The sequence below is a fragment of the Corvus cornix genome, chromosome 2 (genome assembly GCF_000738735.6).
Source record: "Corvus cornix cornix isolate S_Up_H32 chromosome 2, ASM73873v5, whole genome shotgun sequence".
NCBI classification, from domain to species: Eukaryota; Metazoa; Chordata; class Aves; order Passeriformes; family Corvidae; genus Corvus; species Corvus cornix.
In genome coordinates this window covers 74833236-74855921 of record NC_046333.1, presented here as the reverse complement: position 1 = coordinate 74855921, position 22686 = coordinate 74833236, and the positions used below count along the sequence as shown (strand labels likewise).

Sequence of the window (22686 nt, the reverse complement as noted above, 5' to 3'; positions counted from 1 at the left end):
AAATTCTATTGTCAGAGTAGCATCTACAATGCTGAAATGAAAATTTGTATTTTAACTTTTCCTAAAATGTACTGAGAAATAAATGTCCAAGGATATGGCAACAAACTTTAAAAAATTCCGTTCATACTATTTATATAATAATGGTAGTAGTATGTTTATATATGGTTATATACTTTCACAATGTATACTAACATTTTATTTAATAACACATACAGGATTAAATTTAAAACATCAGATTCAGATTCTGCTGAACAGTTATAAAATAACTTCCTTGAACATAGTGATAGACAAATATTTCCTTATAGAAATTAGTACTGTAATGTAAATCAAAGTTATACAGTCTCATTTGATGTTTGCTGATATGTATGAATAGTGAGGGAGATGTGTGAATTTGTTTGGTTTTTTTTTTTTTCTGGAAAAAAAAACCCAGAGATTTTTACTGAGTCATATGTAAAAGTGTTGTCTGGACCTTTTAAACGAAATCTTGTTTTTAGCAAAGAGGGTAAAAGCCCAGACGTTTTACTGCCATTTTATCTTCTGTCCTAGTACATACTCAGTTAAATACCTAGGGTGTCACTGATCTCAATGTTGCTGTAGTCAAAATTAGTTTAAGAAGAGTGTCTTTTATCTATGTACTTAATGGATGGATATTATTTGTTTGCTTCTTCCTATTACATGCTGTTGAAGACAAATGTAGATTTGGAAGAAAAAAAATTTAGTCCTGTTCACTAGGTACTCATAAAGAAGATCAACTGTTTGTATCACCTGTAAGACTTTTAAAAAGCTTTGTAATGCTGATTATGTAAGACATTTCTTAATATTCTCAGATTCATGTTCTATTAAAGAATATAAAAAATCCTTAGTTAATAAAAGTATTATTGATTGAAGTGAAGAAAAATCCATAATAGTCACAGTTTCTTAATAGATCAAATAGTTTAACTTGATATCAAGTCAATAAAAATTTGGTCTCTATTGCACCAAAGTAGATTGCATAATGGTACTGTATTCAGCTTTCAACTTCATTGGGTTTTATCAACCCATTAAGAAGAAGAAATATCCAACTAAAAGAGAATGCAGCATTCCACTTTTCAGAGGACTAACATATTTCCAATATCTCTTGGTTTTATGCCAATAAGCAGCTAAGAGAACGAGAGGAGGAATAATCCTTCAGATGTGTTTCTCCCACACTAGCTAATACAGACCTTGTAACATACTGCTTTGGCTCTGAAATTACTTGATCTCAGCAGCATTTCAAATTTGCAGTGCTTGTCTAGTACAAAACTTGTGTAACCTAAAGATTAAAAGAAAAGAAGAGACATTTCAAAATGCTTTTGGGTACCTATTTTGTCTTGTAATATCTAAAGTATAATTTTGGTTACAGTTGGCTAGTTGCTCAGGTTTCTTTTTACTAGACTTGAGAAACCTCAGTAAATTGAGGGGAGGGGAATGCCAGTTTTTGTGACACGTTTTGTCTTCAGATTGACAGCTCTAAAGGTGGTTGAAATGCATCACATAGTAGCTTGTCAGCAAATGATTTGTCTTTGGAAAAAAAAGAGCTTAAAAATGATTGAGCATCTTTTTACGCTGTATCGGTTGCAATTACAGATCACTTCTGATGATGTAATTATGATTCAAAATGGAGAACTATAGAACAAATAAACTGAGATTTTGAAACTAATGTTATATGTTTGGATAGATAAATTGTGCCAGCATATTTTTAGAATAAGGCTATTCAAGATAGTAATTCATCTTTCTGGACTAGAATATGATCAGTTTAGTTAAAAAATAATAACAAAAAATTCTCTTAAGCATTGAACTGTAGACAGCACTTTTGAGCAAGTAAGTGCATAGCTTGTTCCTCTCTCAGTAAGCACAAGCACTTCAGTCTGTGTTGCGTGTATGGACAATATTTCAGCACAGAAGTACTAGCAGTTGGTTGTGATGTCACTGGAGAAATTCCATGTTCTCTTCAAGCTTGAAACTCATGGCTAGAACAGGCAGGCAAGCATTAACATAGTTGTAAAAACTGGTTTATTTTTTAAAAATAAATACAAAAATATAAATATAAAACATTGGCAGATAGAATTTGATGAAATGAAGTTGCACAAACTTTTTTTAAACCAGCTGCATATTACACTTATTAACACCACATGTACATTTTGTTTTATTTTAATGTACAGAACAGGACATACTGGATTTTTTTTCTTCTTTGCCATCTTAAAAGCTGCACTTGCAGGGATAGGACATGTACCTAACAGAAGCGGCTTGTACATGAGGTTGCTTAAGGGATTATCACCCTGTTCAAATTTCTGAAGGTAAGATATTGTTTATTTTACTTACTAAAATGTACAACACTGAATTTCCATAGCTTTGGCTCTTGGAAGTTGATTAAATAAAATGTTGTATATATTCCAAGTGGCATCCTACTAGAAAGAATGAATGACATTAATGGACAAGTTTAAAACAAATTTTAAAAGGAAACCATTGTGCTGAGTGGCAGGAAAATTTTCCTGAATGTTAAATACTGTTGAGTGCAGAAGGTGTCTGTAAAATTACTTCCGCTTAAAGGAAAAGACAAAAGTAGCCTACTGTAGGTTAAGAAGTGTCTTTGTCACTTTCTCCTCCACCGTACATCTCAGCTAGCTTATTAAACCGAGGGCCCCACTCTCGCAGGTAATCATAGTTTTGGTCTCCTTCGGTAGTACCTGACTCCAAGGAGCTCAAGGATTCAGCTATGGAATCATTTCCTTCATAGGCATAGGTTGCAAGCGAGTCATACGGCGGCGCAGAGGGATCAGTGTCATGCTCTTTTAGCCTTTGGTTAATGAAATCTCGGACATCCGTGTTGTCTGGGGCCGAAGGAGTCCTCCGTGGCACAAACAATGTTTCAGGGATAATGTCTCGTCGAAGCTTCTTATCTTCAATAGCTGCTGGATTCCTCAGTGTGCCGATATCAAAGGCTTGGGTGTCTTCCTCTCCGCCGCCTTCGTCATTATAACTCACAATGTTGTCTCTGATGTCCTCTTTAGAGAGGATCAAAGGCTCCTTCTTTCGTTGCCTCTTCAGAGCAGCAAATAGCACCACTATAACTTAAAGAGGGAAACAAAGAATGAGTAAAGATCTCTATTTAACAATTTCTTAGCAGCAAATCCATCAGGTACAAGAACCACATTTCAGCTACATTTCACCAACTCATTTTTTTGATAACTGGATAAACACCTCTATCTGTATAATGGTGGCACAGTACAGTCTATATCAAAAAGCTATTTTGCTTTGTGTGCTCTGCTTTACAGGACCATGAGCTTGTCTGCATGCTCTTTCTGTAGCTGTAATGAGCTTTAAATAGCCAGGTCTATTCTGAAGATAATTTTCCTCTTTCAAGCTCAAAGGACCTTACTAAAAAGTGGGTTTTAGTTGAATTATAGGTCATTGAGAGTTATTCTGAAAACCACAAAATGGAGGTTTTACAAAATTTTCCTTTTTTTTTTTCATTACAGCACTGAAACCACTAGATAGGTAGTGCTTTAATATAGTAAAATTACTTCTTACTGTTATATTAGATGTGAAATATATACTGCATATTGATCTTTAGTAGTTATTTAAATAAAAAAGAGACTTTTCCTCAAAAAAAAAAATTAAAATGAAAGACATGAAAGCAATTTTTGGTTATACTATTCATCCTCTCTGAACTTTTTTTTGGACAACTTAATGAAAGAACATAAATGAGCTTCTGGTTGCACACTGATAATTTTACCAGTCTGGGCCTTGAATTCTTATTTACAGTGTTCAATTAGCAGATAAACAAGGTTTGCCTTTGTTTTTCCTTTTTATTTTAAGCTGCAGTTAAGTTCTTCTTGCAAAATCCATCATCATTAATTTTATCAACCTGCATAATTTTGTGGAATGAGTCAGGCCTGAAATATTTGTTCCTGGGCAGAGGAAGATGTGTTTCTCTTCTTACCTAGCAGAATAATGATGCAGAGGAGAATGGCCACCAGTGCCCCCGTGCTGAGGCCGGCAGGGAGGAGCAAGGCCTCAGCGCTGCAGGACTGCATGTTCCCCCGGCTGTCACAGGCGCACACCCGGATGGTCAGCGTGCCTGTGCTGCTCTGGATCGGGTAGTCGTTGTCCGATATCACCACTGGTAGAAGGTAAGTACTTATTTCATGTCGACTGAAGCCATTCCTTCTTGTCAAAATCCTGGCAGTGTTATCTAGATTGATTAAAAATATACTGTTGTAGACTATACGAACAGAAACCACACCACTTATAGTAAATGCAAATCGTCATATTTTATATCACTGAAAAATAATTCCTGATATCATAGTGATACCTCTTGTTTTTTCTAACAACATTCCCATTTGATCAGAAAGCTATTTATGATTTTTTAGGTGCATCTGGCCCGCTCCTCTGTGCCTCTGCACCACTTTTGCGTGTGATTTGAAAAGAGGATTTCTCAAAGCTTAAAGTGCTTTCTAGATTAATGCATGCAGTGTGTGACACAGTTACAGTTCAGGGCTGAAACCCTGAAATACAGCGGCCAACTGAGGAAAAATAACCTTCCACTTTGAGCAGTTCAAAAAGCACTCTGTTCTGGAAGATTCTTTCTATGGATCATCTGTGACAACACCCACAGGAACGCTATCTGTCAACTCAGTATGAGATTTGCTACACCAAACCACTTCCAACACGCTGTAGAACAATGAATATGTACCTCAGCACATGAAGTAGATTTTTTTTTTTTGGATAGAAATTGACTTAGGAATTCAGAAAATGTTAAAGATGGTAAGTATTCCTGCATGGTTTTGAGAAGTGAACTTACTAAACTGAATCTGTAGCAGACAAATCTTAGTTGTATGCAGGATACTTCAGCATCAAAAGCTGTTCACTGAGTGGCCAGAGGAAAGGGAAGGAAGAGAAGGAATGAATAACACAGAGAGACTATTTCTTCTACTGTTAGAGCCACAATGCTAGAGTGTCAGCCAACACCAGAGTTGTTAACTTTTTAGTCCAAAAGAGAGAAAAAACAGGTTTAGTGTGGACTAAAAGCAAAATTTAATTTTCATCATAGTTGTGGATTGCTTGAGCTATGTGGTTAGCTATCTTGACAGCCAATCTTCAGACAGAACTAAAATAACCCATTTGCAAAAAGAAAGAAAATAATTACAGACAGCAAGGAAATACCAAGATCTGTAACTCTCTGAACTCAGGACCTAATTTAAAACATTAAATCATATATTTTTTCATAGACTTCAAGATGTGAAACACAAACTTTTCTTTTATTGCTTCCCTTCACTGGTTTTGTGTATTTTAACACTATTTGTTTTCACTCAACATCAAAAATTATGTGTCTTAGGCATCTTTAAATAGCTCTCCCACAAGTGACTTTATAGGGTACCCAAACTATTTGATTTACTTCACTTTCCCTACTGTTAGAAATTTTTTTCTGCTGTTGTTTGTAGTCTATTACTTCCTGAAATCGTCATCAGGCGTAGAGGATTATTCCTGCTGCCTTTATGCTTTTGACACATTTGAAGGCTGATACCATGTCCCCTCTCATTTTAAAATTTTGTAGTTTAGAGTCCTCTCCATTAGTCATACTGATAATGAAGGCCAAAATTCATAGTCTCACTTCCTCAACAGAAGCTTCTGAAAATTTTCTCTGATAAAGACCAATTGAGGAAGGATCAAAAGAAAAGCCAAAGTGCCTCTCAGAACCATTATTTTCATCAACGGTCAGAAAGAAGCAAAACAGAAGGCCAGGGCAATCAGAACTACTTGACAATAGGCTAAAGTGAAAAATCTCAACTTGTCAGCTGAAGGAATTTTTGAAAGGTTGTTATTCTTTTGCAGTCAAGCATTTCATCTGTCTCTTACCCCAAGCCAGAACTTTTTCTGATTTTCTTTATAATTTGTTTTATCACATTTTTGCCTCACTTACACAGATAAAAATGTAGAAGTCTTAAACCTCAAACATTCAGGTAAAGTATTCTTGACAGTAGCAACCTTCACAGCTTCTCTACATATTGATAGACATCAAAAGCAAATATATTTCAGGAATGTAGCCAGACAGCAAAGATAAAACTCCTTCCTTGGAACAGGCATGAATTTTACCTTCGTTATCCTGAACAGTGAAGTTAGGGTTAACGGCAGCTAAACTGAAGAAAAATTTTTGTCCACCAAGAGGGTCATCTTTGTCTACTGCACTTATGGTTTGAATAAGCTGCAGGAAAAAAAGCAAGCAAACAAACAACAAAAAAACCCAAATACACCTGGGTTTTTGATACAGCTGTCTGATCAAAGAAGATGAAAAGCATTAAATTAACTTAGCATTCAAACATATTGACTTAATATTTAATTGGTAAAATATAAAAACTAAGCAAATGTTCAACAAGTATCTTATATAGTTTTTTTCAACAAGGACATCTGTATTTTTCATGTGGTAGTACATGTGCACCTATATTTTTATAGCTACAGAGTGGACAAAACTTGCCAAAAATAGTTTCAGCTGTAGCCAGTAGTTTTTATGCTTCATTGTTGATTCATCATTTTAAATTCTCATCAACACCTAAGACAGTAATTCACATTACTTTTTCTATTTTTGTGATAGAAATGGTATTTTATCAAAGCAGTATTTTTGATAGGGAAGTTAACATTTCAAATTAAATTTCAACATTAAAGCATCTTTTCTTAAACATGATTTTTCTATTTATTAATACAGCAGAACACACCAACATGATTCCAGAGATGAAAAATGCCAGTTAGATTTTACATATATTTCAGCTCTTGTAAAACATTGTAGCACACCCTAGAGATGCACCACCTTGGACTGGGATGAGAATCTGGTGTCACAATTCTCGGAGAAAGCTGCACCAGGTCAGTCCCATACTCAGACTCAGAGCTTTGTGCAATGCCTACAAAAGATTTTGGGTGTTTTTGGGGAAAGTAATGGCAAGCCCTTTGTCAGCACTTATTTGTCTGTCAGGTAAGGGAATATGTGGCTTTTTCACTGAAATTTCTATACCTAACAGTGGCAAAATATTGTTTCCCAAGCAAAATGCATTTTTTAACTTTATTGCTTAATTTCACACTGGGGCTTTTTTTATACCATAACATATAAACTAAATTTAGGGCTGGATTTTTGTGCATGCATGCTTGAATTTTCCATTATGTTCTTAAGTCTAACTTCCAAAAATAGATTAATCTTTAGTCTAGATCATTTTTATTCTTCATTTCTTATCCATCATTTTAAATTGCACTGCTTTTTCAACCATGGAATCACATCTAATTTTTACCCCTGCTCCTTCCCTATGTACTTGTTAAACCCTGTTTGTTTTTCCTCTTCCAGTTTTTCCAAATGCAGCCATTTCTCTTCATATCACAGCTTTTGTCAGGTCTGATCATCTTTAACATCAACAGCTGCAATGCACTCCTCTTTGCCTTAACAAATGCATGACCAACTCCCAACTTCTTTCTTGTCCATCCAGAAAATAGCAGTAAATTTCTTGATCAGGCAAGGATGGGATTTTTTTTAATATTGCAGCTTCCTTGCTTTTTCAACAAGAGTTTTGTCTTTCTCTTCTTTCTTACACAATCCTCCAGTAAGTTTCTAAATGAACAAAACTGATAATGCAAGCATAGAATATTATTTGTTTTTAAAGAATGAGTATTTTAATTATTTAGTGAGCAATTAGCATATGAGTTTTGATAGCTATTTACAAAATGAAGTCAGAAAAACACTAGCTTATTTTACTTTACAACTAGAGACCATGAATATGGTCAGTTGCAGGTGTTGGGCTGATGAAAATCAACTGATTTGCTGAGTGTCCATACTCATAGTTTAAAAAGAGTATGTAGAATTGGAAGCATTAAATTGCAGTTTGAAAACTGTTTCCTGAAAATATTGATTACTATGTTAATGTGATATATTCTGGTTTAGGTGTAGTTTCAAACAGTGTTTTTTCCTTTTAGACCTGCCAGCCTTGGGAAACCCCAATTACCTTGTAAATAAGGGTATAAGACTCTTAAGTTGCTTATTCTTTCTAGAAATGCCACAGAGCAGTAACTGCAGGGAAGACAAGGATGTTACTGTCTAAGATAAATCAGAAAATTAAGGGCCCGGAAGTAGTCATGAGGATTTTTAGCCACTAAAAAATTGATAAACCAGTAGAAACAAGTTTGTTGTATGGTCTTCTTATTCCAACAAAATTCATCTTTCTGCTTGGTAGGACCTCTTCAAGCATCAGTTCCATCAACTGTTTAGGTAGATGCTTTTATCTAAAATATGCTGTACAGTTGCTTTTAAATTCAGGTCAAAGAAAGAAAATATAATGTGCTATTAAGGAAAATAAAGCAGAACTATTTAGAAACCCTACACCAATTTGCAGTTCAAAATTTTTTCTTGCCAGTGTGAAAAAAAAGTAAACCTTTGAGAGTTTCTGAAAAAAAGTAAGGCAAAGACAAAATTCTGATACCCGTAAAACCACTGGAAGATATAAGATCTATGGCTATATAGTGAAGAAACTAAAGTAAGAATGAATCAGGGGAACTTGAAAAGAAAGAACAAAATTCCAAGTAAATTGACCACAAACTCTCATTTGTCAAAATAAATGAGGGAGATGCAATAAACAAAGATAAAATAACACTTCAGGATTAAAGGATTTAAGAAATTTCTATAAAAACATCTGAAAAATAGGAAGAGAAAATTGAATGCTAGAAAACAACTTCAAGGAATTTAGTTTTTTAATAGATACAAATTTTAGCTCATTTTAGAGAGACACTTGGTGAATAAAACAAGGAAATTTCTGGAAATATAAAGACCCCAAAAGCCATGTTTAAGCAAGATTATGGTGAGAAAAACCTCTGATAAGGATTGTTATATGGGTCAAATGAGCTGATAGCATGAGGAGCAGCATAAAAAGAACTAGGTTCAAGAAACCTAGTGTGTTTATATAGTCTATGCTGAATTAAGTTATAGGGAAAAGGAAAATAGATTACATCATTCATATTTTAAAATGTCTTTGAAAGAAAATCCATTATGAGCTAGACCTATTTACATAACATTGGGCCATGTGAAAAGGGAGTGGGCATGTACGGACTTGGTAAAATGAAGGCTAATAACAGCAGGATAGTAAGAAGCCATTTAAACATCACAATGTACTTGTGCCAGGTGGAGGTGTCCGAGTGCTGGCGCTGGGGCAGTGCCGGGGCTGCCCGGGCCGGGCCCAGGCGGTGCCAGCGGCTGCAGCGGCCCCAGCGCAGGGCACGGCTGAGCCCCTCAGCCACGGGCGGGCGGGCGAGAGCCCCGGAAAAAGCCTGGCCAAGGGAGGGCAAAACGCTGCCCGGCAGCCAGGGCTGAGCGGGGGAACCGTGCGGGAAACAGCCCTGCGAGCCTGAGGGGACAGCGGGAGCGGGGACGGAGGCGGGAGAGACCCGGCACGGATGGCCCTGGGCCAGGGAGAGACCCCGGCGGGACAGGGGCTTCCCTGCGGACCTGAAGGCGATCCCATGCAGTAGATTTATGCTGAAGGACTGCACTCCATGGAAAATACTCACACTGAGGCAGAGAAAGTGTGAGGAGGAGTGTCCGAGAAGAAGAAAGTCAGTAGTGAAGGGGTGAAGGTGAACCTGGGAAGAAGGGGGGTATTAAGGGAAGGTGCTTTAGTTCTTCTTTGTTTCTCACCATCCTGCCCCATTTTAAACGGACAGTATATTAAATTAATTTTCCCCAAATTGAGTCTGTTTTGCCAGTGATGGTAATTGGTAAGTTTGTCTCAAGGCACTTTCTTTTTTACCTTTTATCCCCCTGTACTGTTAAGGAGGGAGGAAGTGGCTGGGTGGGCACGTGGCTGCTGACCAAGGTCAACTCCTGCCGCCTTTTGTTTTTGCAGGTCATTTACAAAGAGAGAAGCGCCTCTCTTCTGACGATTACGATAGGGAAAATGAATGTATAGAAAAGATATACTCAGCTTCCATGCAAAATCTCTCTAAAGCAGAACTGACTTCTGCTTTCTAAACAGATTCTTGTCTTTTACGTTAGAGGATCTTTGGAGACTGGCAGCTGAGCTGCCAGATGTGTGACAGCTGGGAGCTGACAAAACCAGTGGGATTCCATCTGTCCAGATGCCCAGCTCCTGGATCTTCTCACCTGGGGGTGGAGGACAGCTGAACTTCTTGGGTTCCAGGACTGCAGAGGTCTGAGCATTTTGCTGCTTTCTTTTCCTGAACTTGTACTGAGTCAGCCTTGTGTAGCTCCCATAAATGCCTGTGTCCTCTTTACACCGTCACACCAAGACTGTCCTCATTTTTGGGGGGGTCAAAACAATGGCAACCACTAAAATAGCAGTCTGCCAGAGGTGCTGCTTGTGTGTAGCTTGAGCTTTTTAAGATAGGATACCCTCATTGTTTGTAAGGTCACGGTACGATCTGACATCAGCAGTAACAGCAAGCAGGAAAACAATCACAGACTACAAAAGTCACATTTCTCTCCTGCTATATATTTGCATATATGTGTATGTTTGTATACATGTGTATATGTGCACATGCCTAGGTATCATATATAGTATATATAAATGTACATATATATGTATGGAAAAATATAATATTCATTACAATGTCTGTCTTTAGCAGATGGCAAATGCTGAAATGAATACCACAGAATCTTTGACTGATGAAGCATCATTAGCTTCAGTGGCCTAATAGAAGATATAAATTTCATGGATCAAACCTAATCATGAAAACCTGAAAGGGAAGAAGAATAGCAGAAATGTGGGAGGAATCAAGCTTAAACAACCATGTTCAGCTTGGATTGATTAGATTGTCTCAGGACAGATTGAATTTGAAAAATAACAAGTCTTATTTATGATCTGCCAGTAAACAAGAAGAATATAATTACATTCAAATAGATTATTCATGTTATCCTGCATTACATTTTTTTCTCTTGCTGTGAATTGTTTTCTTTAAGCAATCATTTGCAACTCAGATTTCTTTAAAAATGTTTATATTTATGGCCCTCTCAATAAATTTGGCAGGTTTTTTCTGATAAAGACACTATTGAGCTCTATAACAAATAAGCATTTGTGGATGTGTAAACTTATTTAGCATCTCATTCATTAGTTATAAATGATTAGTGCTATTTTATTGAACTTTTTAACTGATGGCCTATTCTGAAAGTAAACAGAAAAACAATGAAATGTAGAAATAACTTTTATATTTACTTTCAAGTTATACTGACATCAGTAGTCTAGATAGCACAAAAACACCTGTTCCTCAAAATACATTTATCTGGAAATTTAACTGTTCTATTAACATTTCTTGTACCTTCTAGAACCTGCACAGAAAAAAATTCTGAAACCTCAGATGGGTAAAATTTGTGGATTAATGCATTTTTATATATATGACTTTTTTAACACAGGATTTTCTTTTGTGAAACTGGAAGAGGAAAATTCAGTGTTCTTCTTTTACAATTCTTATTCCATATGGCATATTGAAAATGATTAAAATATTATTTTAGCATTTATAGTAGACACTTGAACTGTCAAAAATTCTACATTTTTAGCCAGTGATTTCTCTTTATCTAACAGCTTGAATTCTCTTACGACTGTCATGGCAGACAAATGCACTTGCTCAGTACCTTTAGATACTTTATGCATTATAAATTTGGGCCTTAAATTTTTTGTTCTAAGTTCCAACTGATGTCACTTTGGAAAGAAGAATGGCAACCTGGATGTGAAATTTGTAATACAACCTGAATGTTATACCTGTGGGACTCCAACAGTTAGACAAGCTGGCACTTCTGCCACATTCTATTCAAAGGTACTGAAAGGGTTGCACTGAGGTACTACTGCTACCATTTTAAAAGGTTTTATTATTGGCTGATTATGCTCTGGGACGTGTAATAGGAAAACATTTTTTTAACAGTTCTAATAAGCAACTGCCTGTTGGGATTTAGGTATTAAGAAGTACAGTCATTTCATTTAAATTGAAGTACACATTGTGTAGCCTCTAAGAACCAAAAGAAAATGTTACCATTTAAAAAATGTATGTTTTCTTTTCAGAAATTTTTGATGTGATAATGAAAGAGAAATTCAACAATTAAAAAAAAAAAAAAAGTGTGACAGATTTTACAGTTTGTAATCGCAGTCAGTGTGGATTGAAATATATATGAACTTTGCTATTGGAGAATTACTGAAAATATAGATCAAACTTTTTAGTTACATATAGTGTCCTACTTTGTGAAATTAATGGCAGAGTGAATCATGACCATGCCTTGGACATATCTCATCCAGATTTAACAGCAGTACAGGGTTCTGTAAGGAAAAATGGTGATTGAAACACTGATGTGCTTGTAACATATTGAGATTTCACTCTAAGCTCATTTACAGAGCTACTTCACTTTCATTTTTAACATTTCAAAAGCTATTTTGGATATGATTTTTCCCAAGCAATAGGCAAGAATGAGGTACAATTGAGCACTGTAGCAAAACTGGATAGTGGGAAGTGTTTATCAAAGGCATACCTGTCCAGCTCTTGCATTTTCACAGACAAAAGTGTCGTAGAATACAGCAAACTGTGGGGCATTGTCGTTAACATCCAAAATTCTTACATAGACAGGAACACGAGTAGTATCTTTGGGGTTGTCTGGCAGCATAAGAGAGAAGAAAAATGAGATTATTTTTTTATTAAGAGTTTTCTGTTTTCTTCCAAATTTCATGAGCATGATGAAGTTTGAATCTTGTCAATATTTAGCATACAAACCAGTAACAGGTCAGAATAAGTCCTTCTGGAAAATAAGGAAATTATTTGTGTAGAGTAAAAAAAATGAAGTATTGGGATCTAGTGAGCAATTAAGTTTTTCATGAAGATAGGGGGCTGCAATTGTTAATAATATATTCAAATGCTGTGTATGAAAAGTATGCCCACTACTACAATAAAAAAATTGATCATTTGGTGGGCTCAAGGTCTTGCAAGGTTTTGATTTCTGATTTTAAAATTCTTTGTGATCTAGTTTGTTTTACAAAGAGAGACATGATTGACTTTGTGCATTGTGTTGGTTTTGGCTGGGATAGAGGTCATTTAGTTGATGACATGCATACATATTTTGAAAAATGTTCAAGTCTGACTTTCCTTTCTTGGCCAACAAAAAAATGAAATTCCAACAAAATGAATGAAAGTAACCCTCCAAGTATTTGGTAAAGAATTTATTAGAATAAGATTTTTTTATGTTTAAATTGACTTTTAAAATATGAATGTAGGTTTTCAGACCTTAGGTTAAGAAACAAGAATAACCTCTCCCTTGCCAAATGCCAAGATCCTACTATTACTCAGAGTGCTCTTTTGTTAGTTTAGGTTAGTTCAGGAATACAAGTGTCCCTGTCCTCACTTGCTGATCTTGCTGCCATACCAAAATATGAAATAATGCCTGGGTGTAAAAAAGTGCAGCTGTTTCTTGGAATTCTGCTGGATGGTTGCTAAACACTATATGATTTTGCAACATTAATGGAATTGGATAAGTAACAACAGTAACAGATTGTTCCAAATTACTGATTTCCCCCTGCTTTTCTTCTGCTTCAGATAAAACTAAAGACATTTAGGAGCAGCTGGAATTACATTTCCTTGTTATCAGTAACACCTTTGCTAAAGAGCGTGATGTGGATCTTTTTGACATCCTGATTGTTTAAATTTCCAGGTTTAGGACACAGTTTTTCATAGCCTTCTGCATGTTTGTACTAGCTTTTCAAATCAGTTCTAACACTGCTTTCTCATTGTGTCATGCTTCACAGGTAACATTTTAAAATATTTGAAGGCCTAAATCTCCCTCTTCACTCCTTTCTCCAAAACTTACCTACCTCTCTGGAGAATGCTAGCTACTCCAGATATGTCCACAATGAAAATTTGCTCTAAGATTCCTGACAAGGAAATAAGTTTAGCACTAAGATATAGTCATACAAGGATGCTAAGTTTCATCATTATATAAATCTGAAAAGGATTTGTACAACATTGGACAGCAATCTGGATGGTTGCAGGCTCAGGACAAAGCATGACAAAATAAAAAGGGTGTTGAAAAAACTACAGGTTTTTTTGGTTGGTTTTTTTACACAGAATCTTTAATTGGCAGGACACAATGTTTCATTCAGTTCTCTGCAGTGTAGCTCTTGCCAGCCACACTTCACTGCTGGTCAGTATGTTTTCCTTTTTTTTTTTTTTTTTTTGACTGATATAGAACTAGCCCGAAAAATAAGTGACTTTGAAAGGAAGTAATTCTTAGTAACTGATTTCAAAGATCAGACCTTTGTCCCTTAGAAAATGTTCTGTCCATTGATTAAAGCTAATCTCAATAATGTAGTAGGTTTAGGGGGATATCTGCTTTTCTCTTTATACTGTTAACATTAAAATATCTACAGAGAGAGAGATATTTTAAATGGTCCAAGATATGCTACAGCTTTGGGATCAAACTGGATGGAACTTGTAAGATTGATTCTAAGAGCTGTAGTTGTAGATACCATAGGAAGGGATAATGAAAGTATTTCTAAAGAAATGAAGAAAACAATTGAGACAAAAACACAGGTTACCATGCTAAACTCAGCTATTTTAACAGCAAAATCATGTTATTGTCCTCCAAGAAAAGGAATAAAACATAATTACTCCAGTCTTATTATTTAATTGGCTAACATTTCAGAAGTAACTTGGACATTAAAGGTCAGTGATGGATGTAGGTGAGAACAAGAGCAGTGAGGAGACAGCTGCTGTTAGCTACCCACAATTCACTTTTCCAGAACATCCAGTAGAAAGGGGCATGGGGCAAGGAAAGGAGGGGTTTTATTTTCATCACAAAGTTCCAGCTGTAACTTTACAGACTAAGGAAAACTGAAAGGAAAAAGAAAAAGCAAATTGGCTTACTAATCTCAGCTGCTATAACGCTAAGATTGTGCCATTGTGATATCTCACGGTCAAGTGGCTTAGAAGTATAGATGGATCCATTTCCAGAATGAATGTTAAATATCCTGTCAAGGTCAGTGTGACGATCCAGAGAAAACCTAAATATAATAAAGAAATAAAAAGTATTGTCAAAATCATAGAAAGTCAAATAAAACATATATTTCACAAGTCAGTATAGGTTTTATGTTCTACAGTACAAAGGTTAGTTTGGAAAGACATATATTTAGTTTCTATACACATTTCTGAAAATTCTGAAGGTTAGCTCCATGGAATAAGGAATTAAAATTTGAATTTTAAAAATTTGATACAAGTGTAATATTTGATAATTGGAGCTTTTACAAGAATATATGAGAATTATTTTAAAAAATCAGAATTTCAAATGTTAATATAAAGATATTAATTAAATAATTATTTTAATCTTGAAAGGAAAATGGTCTTTGATACAACGTTTCTTCAGACTGAGACTGACAGCTAATTTACAAGATCTTCAAAAGTATTGGTATAAGCTCAGCTTCTACTATTTCACTTGAGATCAAGTTAAAACAACCTGTATAAAAATAAGTTCACATGCAGAACTTTCACTTTCATGCACAGATGTTAAAGGACCTTCTATATAGCTGCCATACTTCTGCAGGCAAGATGTCCACCAACATGATATGGTGGTGTCAAACTAGTATCAGAAAATTGCTCTTTCCTCCATTTTTTTTTTGCTAACATTTAACATTGCCTTAAAATTAGAACTGAACCTTTGATGTAGAATTAAATTTAGGATTTTGCCAAATACAGAATGTCTATCAGAATATGTGTCAGAATTGGGCCGCATTTTTTAAAAAGTTATATAGTACACTTGTGCAGTACAATAGAAACAAATGTTTATGTTTCTATGAAAATGTATGAATGATCTAAACTATTCATCAAGTGGTTTCACTTACAGTACTTAACTAAACTGAGCCAAATAAAAAAAAAAGCTGTTATATGAAAATAATATCTGTAAGGTTTTGGTGGCTGCAGTTTGCTCTCTCCACCACACACAATCAAAGTAAATACGTAAGAAAAACAAATAAAACCCCAACAAACAATTCAACACCAAAATGACTACAAAAACAACAACAAAAAAAGGAAATTAGAACAGCCAATTAAAACTTCTGATAGTACTACTTGGCTTGTATGATTAGCATTTCATTTTACTTCACACATGATATTAATTTTATTGAAGACTAGAATTTATTTCATCATCACTCTAGAAGTTTTTCACAGTGTGAAGCAAGAAACAATCCTGAAGGGCCTACTTGAAATCAAGTTTTCTATGAATTGAAGCACTGGAAAACATTTTGTGTGTCTCTTGTGTGCAAATAAATTGCTGTTGCCTGACATGTTTGGAGGTTTACAAACAGCACCATTCTCAATTCTGTCTATCTCTGGGACACTAATAAATATTAGAAAAAGCCTCTATGTGAAATTCATGATTTATTGCTCTTTATCTTAATTTCTTTAGCAAATAATGTGTTTACAGACACTGAAGCATTACCTTATTGGACTTGAGGCAGAATCAGGGTCCCGTGCCATTACTGTTCCTATTATTGTCCCTAACTCGATATCTTCATGCACCTCAAAAAGGTAAGAAGACCTGCTGAAAACAGGAGGTTCATCTACATCTTCTACAGAGATTTTCACAATAGTTGTGTCTTTGAAAGGCCCAAGGTAATAGAAACGTGGGTCCACATGGGTATTTTCAGCTTCTACTTTCAAAGTATAAAGTCGTCTTGTCTCATAATCCAGTGGCTAAAAATGAAAATTGTGATAAATTTTATTAAATTATATTTACATTTTGACAGATATAAATTAATTTATAAATAAATTATATTTACATTTTGACCTATATACATAATGGAAACAAAAGAGGGCTCAAGCTTTATCAGACCCTGCCCTGCATTGTGGGAGCACTAACACAATCAATACGTTCCCCACCACAGGACTCACTTTGTCTAATAAGAAATTACCACTGTTTTTGGAGGAAGTATCTTTTCCTAAATATTAGTTGAATTATCTCATCACGAATGACAAAAATATTTTCAGTGCAAATTAACCAATTATTCAAGGAATTTTGCAGCTGTTTCACAAGAATATGGATTTGAAACAATCATAGAATCATTTTAAATGCTTGAGATATTGTCTGGAAATACAAACATTCCAGAACAAGGTATTTAATACCTGTATTTCATAGGAAATACTGAGAACTCCTGGATAATAAAAATGGCCAGAGTATTCTTATTGTCAAGCCTATGTAGCTGGTCTTAAATATCAGGAATGTTTTAGGTGTCTTTTGAGGAAGGTGTGTGTGTCAAAGCTCTCTATATCTAGAGGAACAGTAAGGTTTAATCTTGTTCCTTTTCATTTAATTTAATGAATCCAACATCAGAGGGGGTTTTTTTTGAAAATATATTTGACATTTTTGTCAGTAGTTCCTTTTTAAAATGGAAGGAGGAGCAGTTCACAGTTATAATTAGAAATCATATTGGATAGAAAAGAATTCTATTCCTTCAAATTTTTCTAGCTGTCATAGATGAAAAGCGTTAGCTAATTAATGATTCTAAGGAAATGAGCAAGCTGAAAATCTACCTTTCTGACACAAAGAAGATTTTATTAACTCCCACAGAATCTCAGAGAGATATAGAACTGGTGGTTTTCATTCATCAAAATGGGTGGTTGATGACTTATCTTTTTCTGCCTAGCTGCTTTTAAATACTAATTAATGTTCACGAAAGATGCTGAAGTGACAGGTTAGATATTTAAATACACTATTCAAAAGCAGAAAGATGCAGTCCAGTGAAAAAATGAGTTTCCCCACTGACCCAGACTTGTTTTAAGAAAGTAGTCAGAGCAGATGGGAGAGTATCTATGAATACAATTAAGAAATGCAACTATTTAACCTAGATCTGAGGCTATTGCTGTGTCTGTAAAGTGCATCATTCAGCTGTTAAGGGAGGCTGGCTTCAAGCCTAAAAGCATAGAAGACATGCTAGTCCTGATTCGTTCTAATTGGTTTAATTTGACAGAATGTGCACCATGAATATGTAAACTTGCTACTACAACATTCACATCCAATTTGGACATCTTGGCCATCTACAATGCAAAACATGGATATGAAACCTGTGGCTTATACAGGAATTCCAGCACATCAACAGAATGAATAAAACTCTTGCCCAAATATATGAAATTGTGGAAAATCAATTATTTTGCCTGTGAGAAATTGTATAGAAAATTTGTATAGAAAAATTTCTTTTACAGCAGATAATAAATTCAGACTTAATAACTTCCAGGCTCTGTAGAGGAACACAAACTATTTGTAGTTATTCACCACTGAAAACAGAAATTACAATCAAAGTGGATAAATAATAATAATAAAAAAGGGAGTATTTTAATAAATCAATGAACTGAGCATTCTCATCTCCTTCCTTGCTTGTTAGTGCTGTTGTCTGTGGTATTGAATAAACTACTTATTCATCACTGAGAAAGCATCATGAAAAATGCAAATTCTGTCAGACTGTTAATGACAAAATCAGAAGATCTTGTTCATTAGTATTTATTGGTGACATTTTTGGAACTGCTATATTATAATTTAGGAAATTTCTTATGTTTGATTCAGCTACTAGACTTTTTTTTTCCAAGATGCTATTGATTTAATATAATAGTCTGTGTGAAAAATCTGAAGCAAGAAAGAAAAGAGCATCTCCAGAGAAGCCTTCAAAACTTCTAGGAAAAATATTAGATCTCAAACTTTGTTTTTTTCATTTTTTCCCAGATAAACAACTACACTGACTATGAACACCATAAAACACAGAAATTAAAAAGGAACACTCTTGGCAGAACTTACCACTTCCTTGGTTGCCATTATCAAGAGATGTGGAGTTATGTTTTGTATCACTGTTTATTTCATTATCCTGTGTTTAAGAACATTCATTTGGAAAGCTAATATAAACAGTGCTTTATGTTAAAAATTATGCCTGAATATCTTTTCTTTAGAAGCACATCTCAAAATCCCAAAGACAAGGACCAAGGGGACTTCTGGAAGGGAAATTTTTGAGGAGCAGGAGAGTGGCACTTCTGTGTGTGAGATCTTAGACTTCGAAGACAAGCATCTGAAAGTGCTCTGACAATGCAAGACAAAAGGTAGAACTAAAGCTAGTTCTGGAACAGGAACACCATCATTACATACACATTGCTCAAGTTGTAACCCTCTCATATGTTGGAAACAGGAACAAAACCATATAGCTTGCAACACAAGTCTGTTCTGGCATACATTGGTCACTTAAGTAGATGAGAATCTCACAGAGAAGGAAAATCTCTGTCTTTCAGTACTGAGTGAGCTGCTGATTGCTTGCTGAAGAAAATAGGTTAGATAAGTACTAAAGAAGTCTGCATTTGAAATCACAGAGATAATTAGTGCTAACACACTGAGGCTGGTCTACTTTTTCATACTTTGCTGGCAACAATGCTTTAAACCTACGCTGCATCTTAGAGGTGGTCACCACCTTTTATTTCCAGTTAATCTTTAATAGGAAATAGTACCTTTCAGTCACTGATGGGGGATGCTTGCAAATGTTCAGCAGTTAGCACATGTTATCACATGATCTAAGCAATGAACATTTGTGACATAACATTGACATCAAAATCATTTAGCAAATGCCGTTAATAGACACCTTTCTCACAGTGATGATGCCTTCCTGCGTGTCTTTCTGTGTCACAATATCAAACATATCGGTCCCATCGCCATCTATAATTCTGTACTCTACTTCTGCATTTTTTCCAGTGTCCGCATCTGTGGCTTTAACGCTGCCAATGGCTGTCCCAACCGGGGAGGACTCAGGAATGCGGAGATGGATGGTACCTGTCAAAGACAAAGAGCCATTCAGGACTCCCACAAGCTGGTATACATGCATGGAGTAACACTGTGTGACACAATAGCTGATAATATAATTTTGTATGTTTTTTATTCTAGAGAACTTGCTATTTAATATTGAGAGGATGGACAAAATATGAGGTAGAGAACTATGCAGAGGAAAGCTTTATATAGAAGATTGAAAACAAAATTGTAGAAAAAACATTAATAGAAAAGTAGGGTTGAGAAGGACCCTTATTCTGTCTCAGAGTAGAATCAACTATATCTGCACCCTTCTTGCCTTTCTTTTCCTTGTAATTTTCTTGTCCTTATTTTTCTTTCATTCCTGAAATATCATCTGGAAAGACTGCTTTGTGTTCTTGCCAGGTTTCACTCTTCTTTTTTACCCCATAATATCTAAGGGTAATCTTTGAGATATATTTTACATGTATTTTGTCATGGAAGCAATAACAAGAATAGAATTCCTTGATTTTTCTGGCCAATTCTATGCAGGAGACTGACATTTCAGCTTTCAAAAATAGATAGTAAGATATCATATTAAATAAATTTGAATAACCCATTAATACAGGGGGAGGATTTTTAAAAATCTACAAGCAGAAATTATGCCTATACTTGCTAAAGCAGTTAATTCATACTCAAATAAGCTTGTGAATATTGCAGTTCCTGTTTGTGCTACTTTTTCTATCTCAGTTATATCCCTTTATTGTGGTGTCATACAGCTGATAAAATACACAGGAATAAAACTGCCATCATTCAGACATGCTGCAGTAAATTGAAATAAGTATCTTGCCATATATTTTAGCATTCTATGTCCTAGTCTTAGTGTGAAAACTGTAAATAAGTGTTGAGATCTTTGGTCCCATCTGTTGGAACATACACTAGATAAAACATGTTGGGGACATAATGCACTATGACGAATTCTCAGAAAAATATTTTTAAATTGATTAAAATCTACTGTTGTCATTCCAAAGATGAAAGTGAAGTCATCAACTCTCTCTTGAGCAACATTTTCTTCTCTGGCCTTAGTTAAGTTTTCCAAGGTTTTCTGTTCTACTTAGAGACTACCTAAGTTAAATGAGTTAGAAGTATACTTTAGTTGACAATAACACAGAAGTGGAAGTGGTAAAGGGCAGCAACCTCAACAGTAAAAAGTTGAACAGGGCACCCAAAAAGCAACACATACATGCATTGCAACAAATGAGTAGTACAGAAAAGTCCATTATGGGAGTTATCAGCTTTGTGCAATAAAGAAGAATCACGGGGAGAGAGCAATGGCAAGGCTGTATGGGAAGGTCACTGACAACATGACTTTTAACACATCTTCAGGAAAGCATGAGCCATTTGAGGGTTATTGGTGTATTACAAGCCAGCTACAGAGTGACAGTCACTATAAAAAATTCCTATTATTCATTGGGTCATTTGAGATCTTTTTCTGTTTCTACAGAGTTATTTTTTTCTGTTTGATTATGTCATTATTTGACAAACCTAAAAAAAAAGCAAAAATTAAAAAATAAATGCATTCACATTTAGTTTACAATTAAATATTGAATGAAAAATATTGAAATATTGAAAGTCAATTTCTTCGTTTATTTTTACTTGAGCAGTTTTTAATATGAAACTGACATATAGCAGCAGAATGAATTCTTTATGGCTGTGTACACCCCACATTCTATTTATATGTGGTTTTTTTTGCTCAGCCACATTTTGATGATCAATCTACTATTTTATCCTGCATTTTCTATAACATTTTCATTACCTTTCTCTAATACATAAACCTGTATGCGTCACTACTAGAGAATCTCTCTGTAATCACCTAATGGTTAAAAAAAAAAAAAAAAAAAAAAAAAGAAAAAATTAGCACCAGTTTAGTACTTAAACAGTACTGTAGGAGACTATGGTGAAAAACTGGGGGGTTTTTTATCCCCCATTAATATTTATATGTTATAATTATTTTTATGAGGTGTCAACTATTCCCCATGATTTTTTCTGCAGTGCTTAAAACTACATCTCCAAGCTATGCCTTGTGGACACTACTCTGACTCCCAGTGCAATACCCAAGTCATTAATTTAGTCTACAGTGGTAAGAGCTCATATCATGAACTGCTAATAAGGTAGTGGAAACAGAGAGTGAAAATAACCAGAAACTTATAATATAAAAGATAATTTTTAATCTACCCTATCCATTTATAGAAATCTCCACCACAGTATGAGACACTTCATTTTATTATTTTTGTCACTGAAGACATTTAATGCTTTGACTAAGTATGGGATACAGTGCAGCTTTAGACACTGTATCAGAATACAAACTACACCAAAGTAGAATTATCCTTGCAAAACTCTGCTGTCAGTCTTATTTCTCTCTTCTCAAGGAAAATAGTCAACTCTTGCATTTACTCCAGTGAATGATGTCCTTTAATTTGTCTGTCAGGAAAAGAAATGGGAGAATCAAGGAAAGGAACACTTTTCCATATACTAAGGAGAGCAGAAATCAGCTCGAAGATTAAAGTCTACACACTTGGGATTGCAAATACTTCAGTCAGTCAGAAAGAATGAAAAAGCAATCTTATTTTGCTGTTTACCCTTCTTCCCATTCACTCTTGAATAGCCATATAATGTAAAGGTAAATATTATAAAGTACTACAGGCTATAGTCTCACAGGAGACATGGGCTGCCATAAATCAGCCTGGACTGAGTTTCATTCAGAATCAGGCTTCTAAGTCCATAAATCACATTTTCTGTTTATGACTGATCAACAGTATCTCCTTACTTTTGAGAACACTTGGAAATATTACAGTTGAAACAGAGATCCAGTGTCTGAGGTCTTTGAAGACCTTTCTGTAGGACCTTGA

General features: G+C 35.1%; 1 protein-coding gene across 3 annotated transcripts in view; it reads right to left on the bottom strand.

Moving 5' to 3' along the window:
* Positions 1–2012: 2012 nt before the first annotated feature.
* Positions 2013–22686, bottom strand: part of CDH10 (cadherin 10) — a 99681-nt gene continuing 79007 nt past the window's right edge. For 2 of the 3 annotated variants that reach the window (XM_010400172.2, XM_010400171.3), the window contains exons 6-12: positions 19638–19825; positions 16466–16719; positions 14899–15035; positions 12518–12639; positions 6115–6223; positions 3962–4213; positions 2013–3089 (exon numbers count right to left, since the gene is read on the bottom strand). In XM_010400172.2, coding sequence (XP_010398474.1) covers positions 2596–3089; positions 3962–4213; positions 6115–6223; positions 12518–12639; positions 14899–15035; positions 16466–16719; positions 19638–19825 — 1556 coding nt within the window. In that variant the 3' untranslated portion in view covers positions 2013–2595. Of the gene's footprint in view, positions 3090–3961; positions 4214–6114; positions 6224–12517; positions 12640–14898; positions 15036–16465; positions 16720–19637; positions 19826–22686 lie in introns of those variants that run through there. The other variant, XM_039549246.1, reaches the window with a different exon arrangement.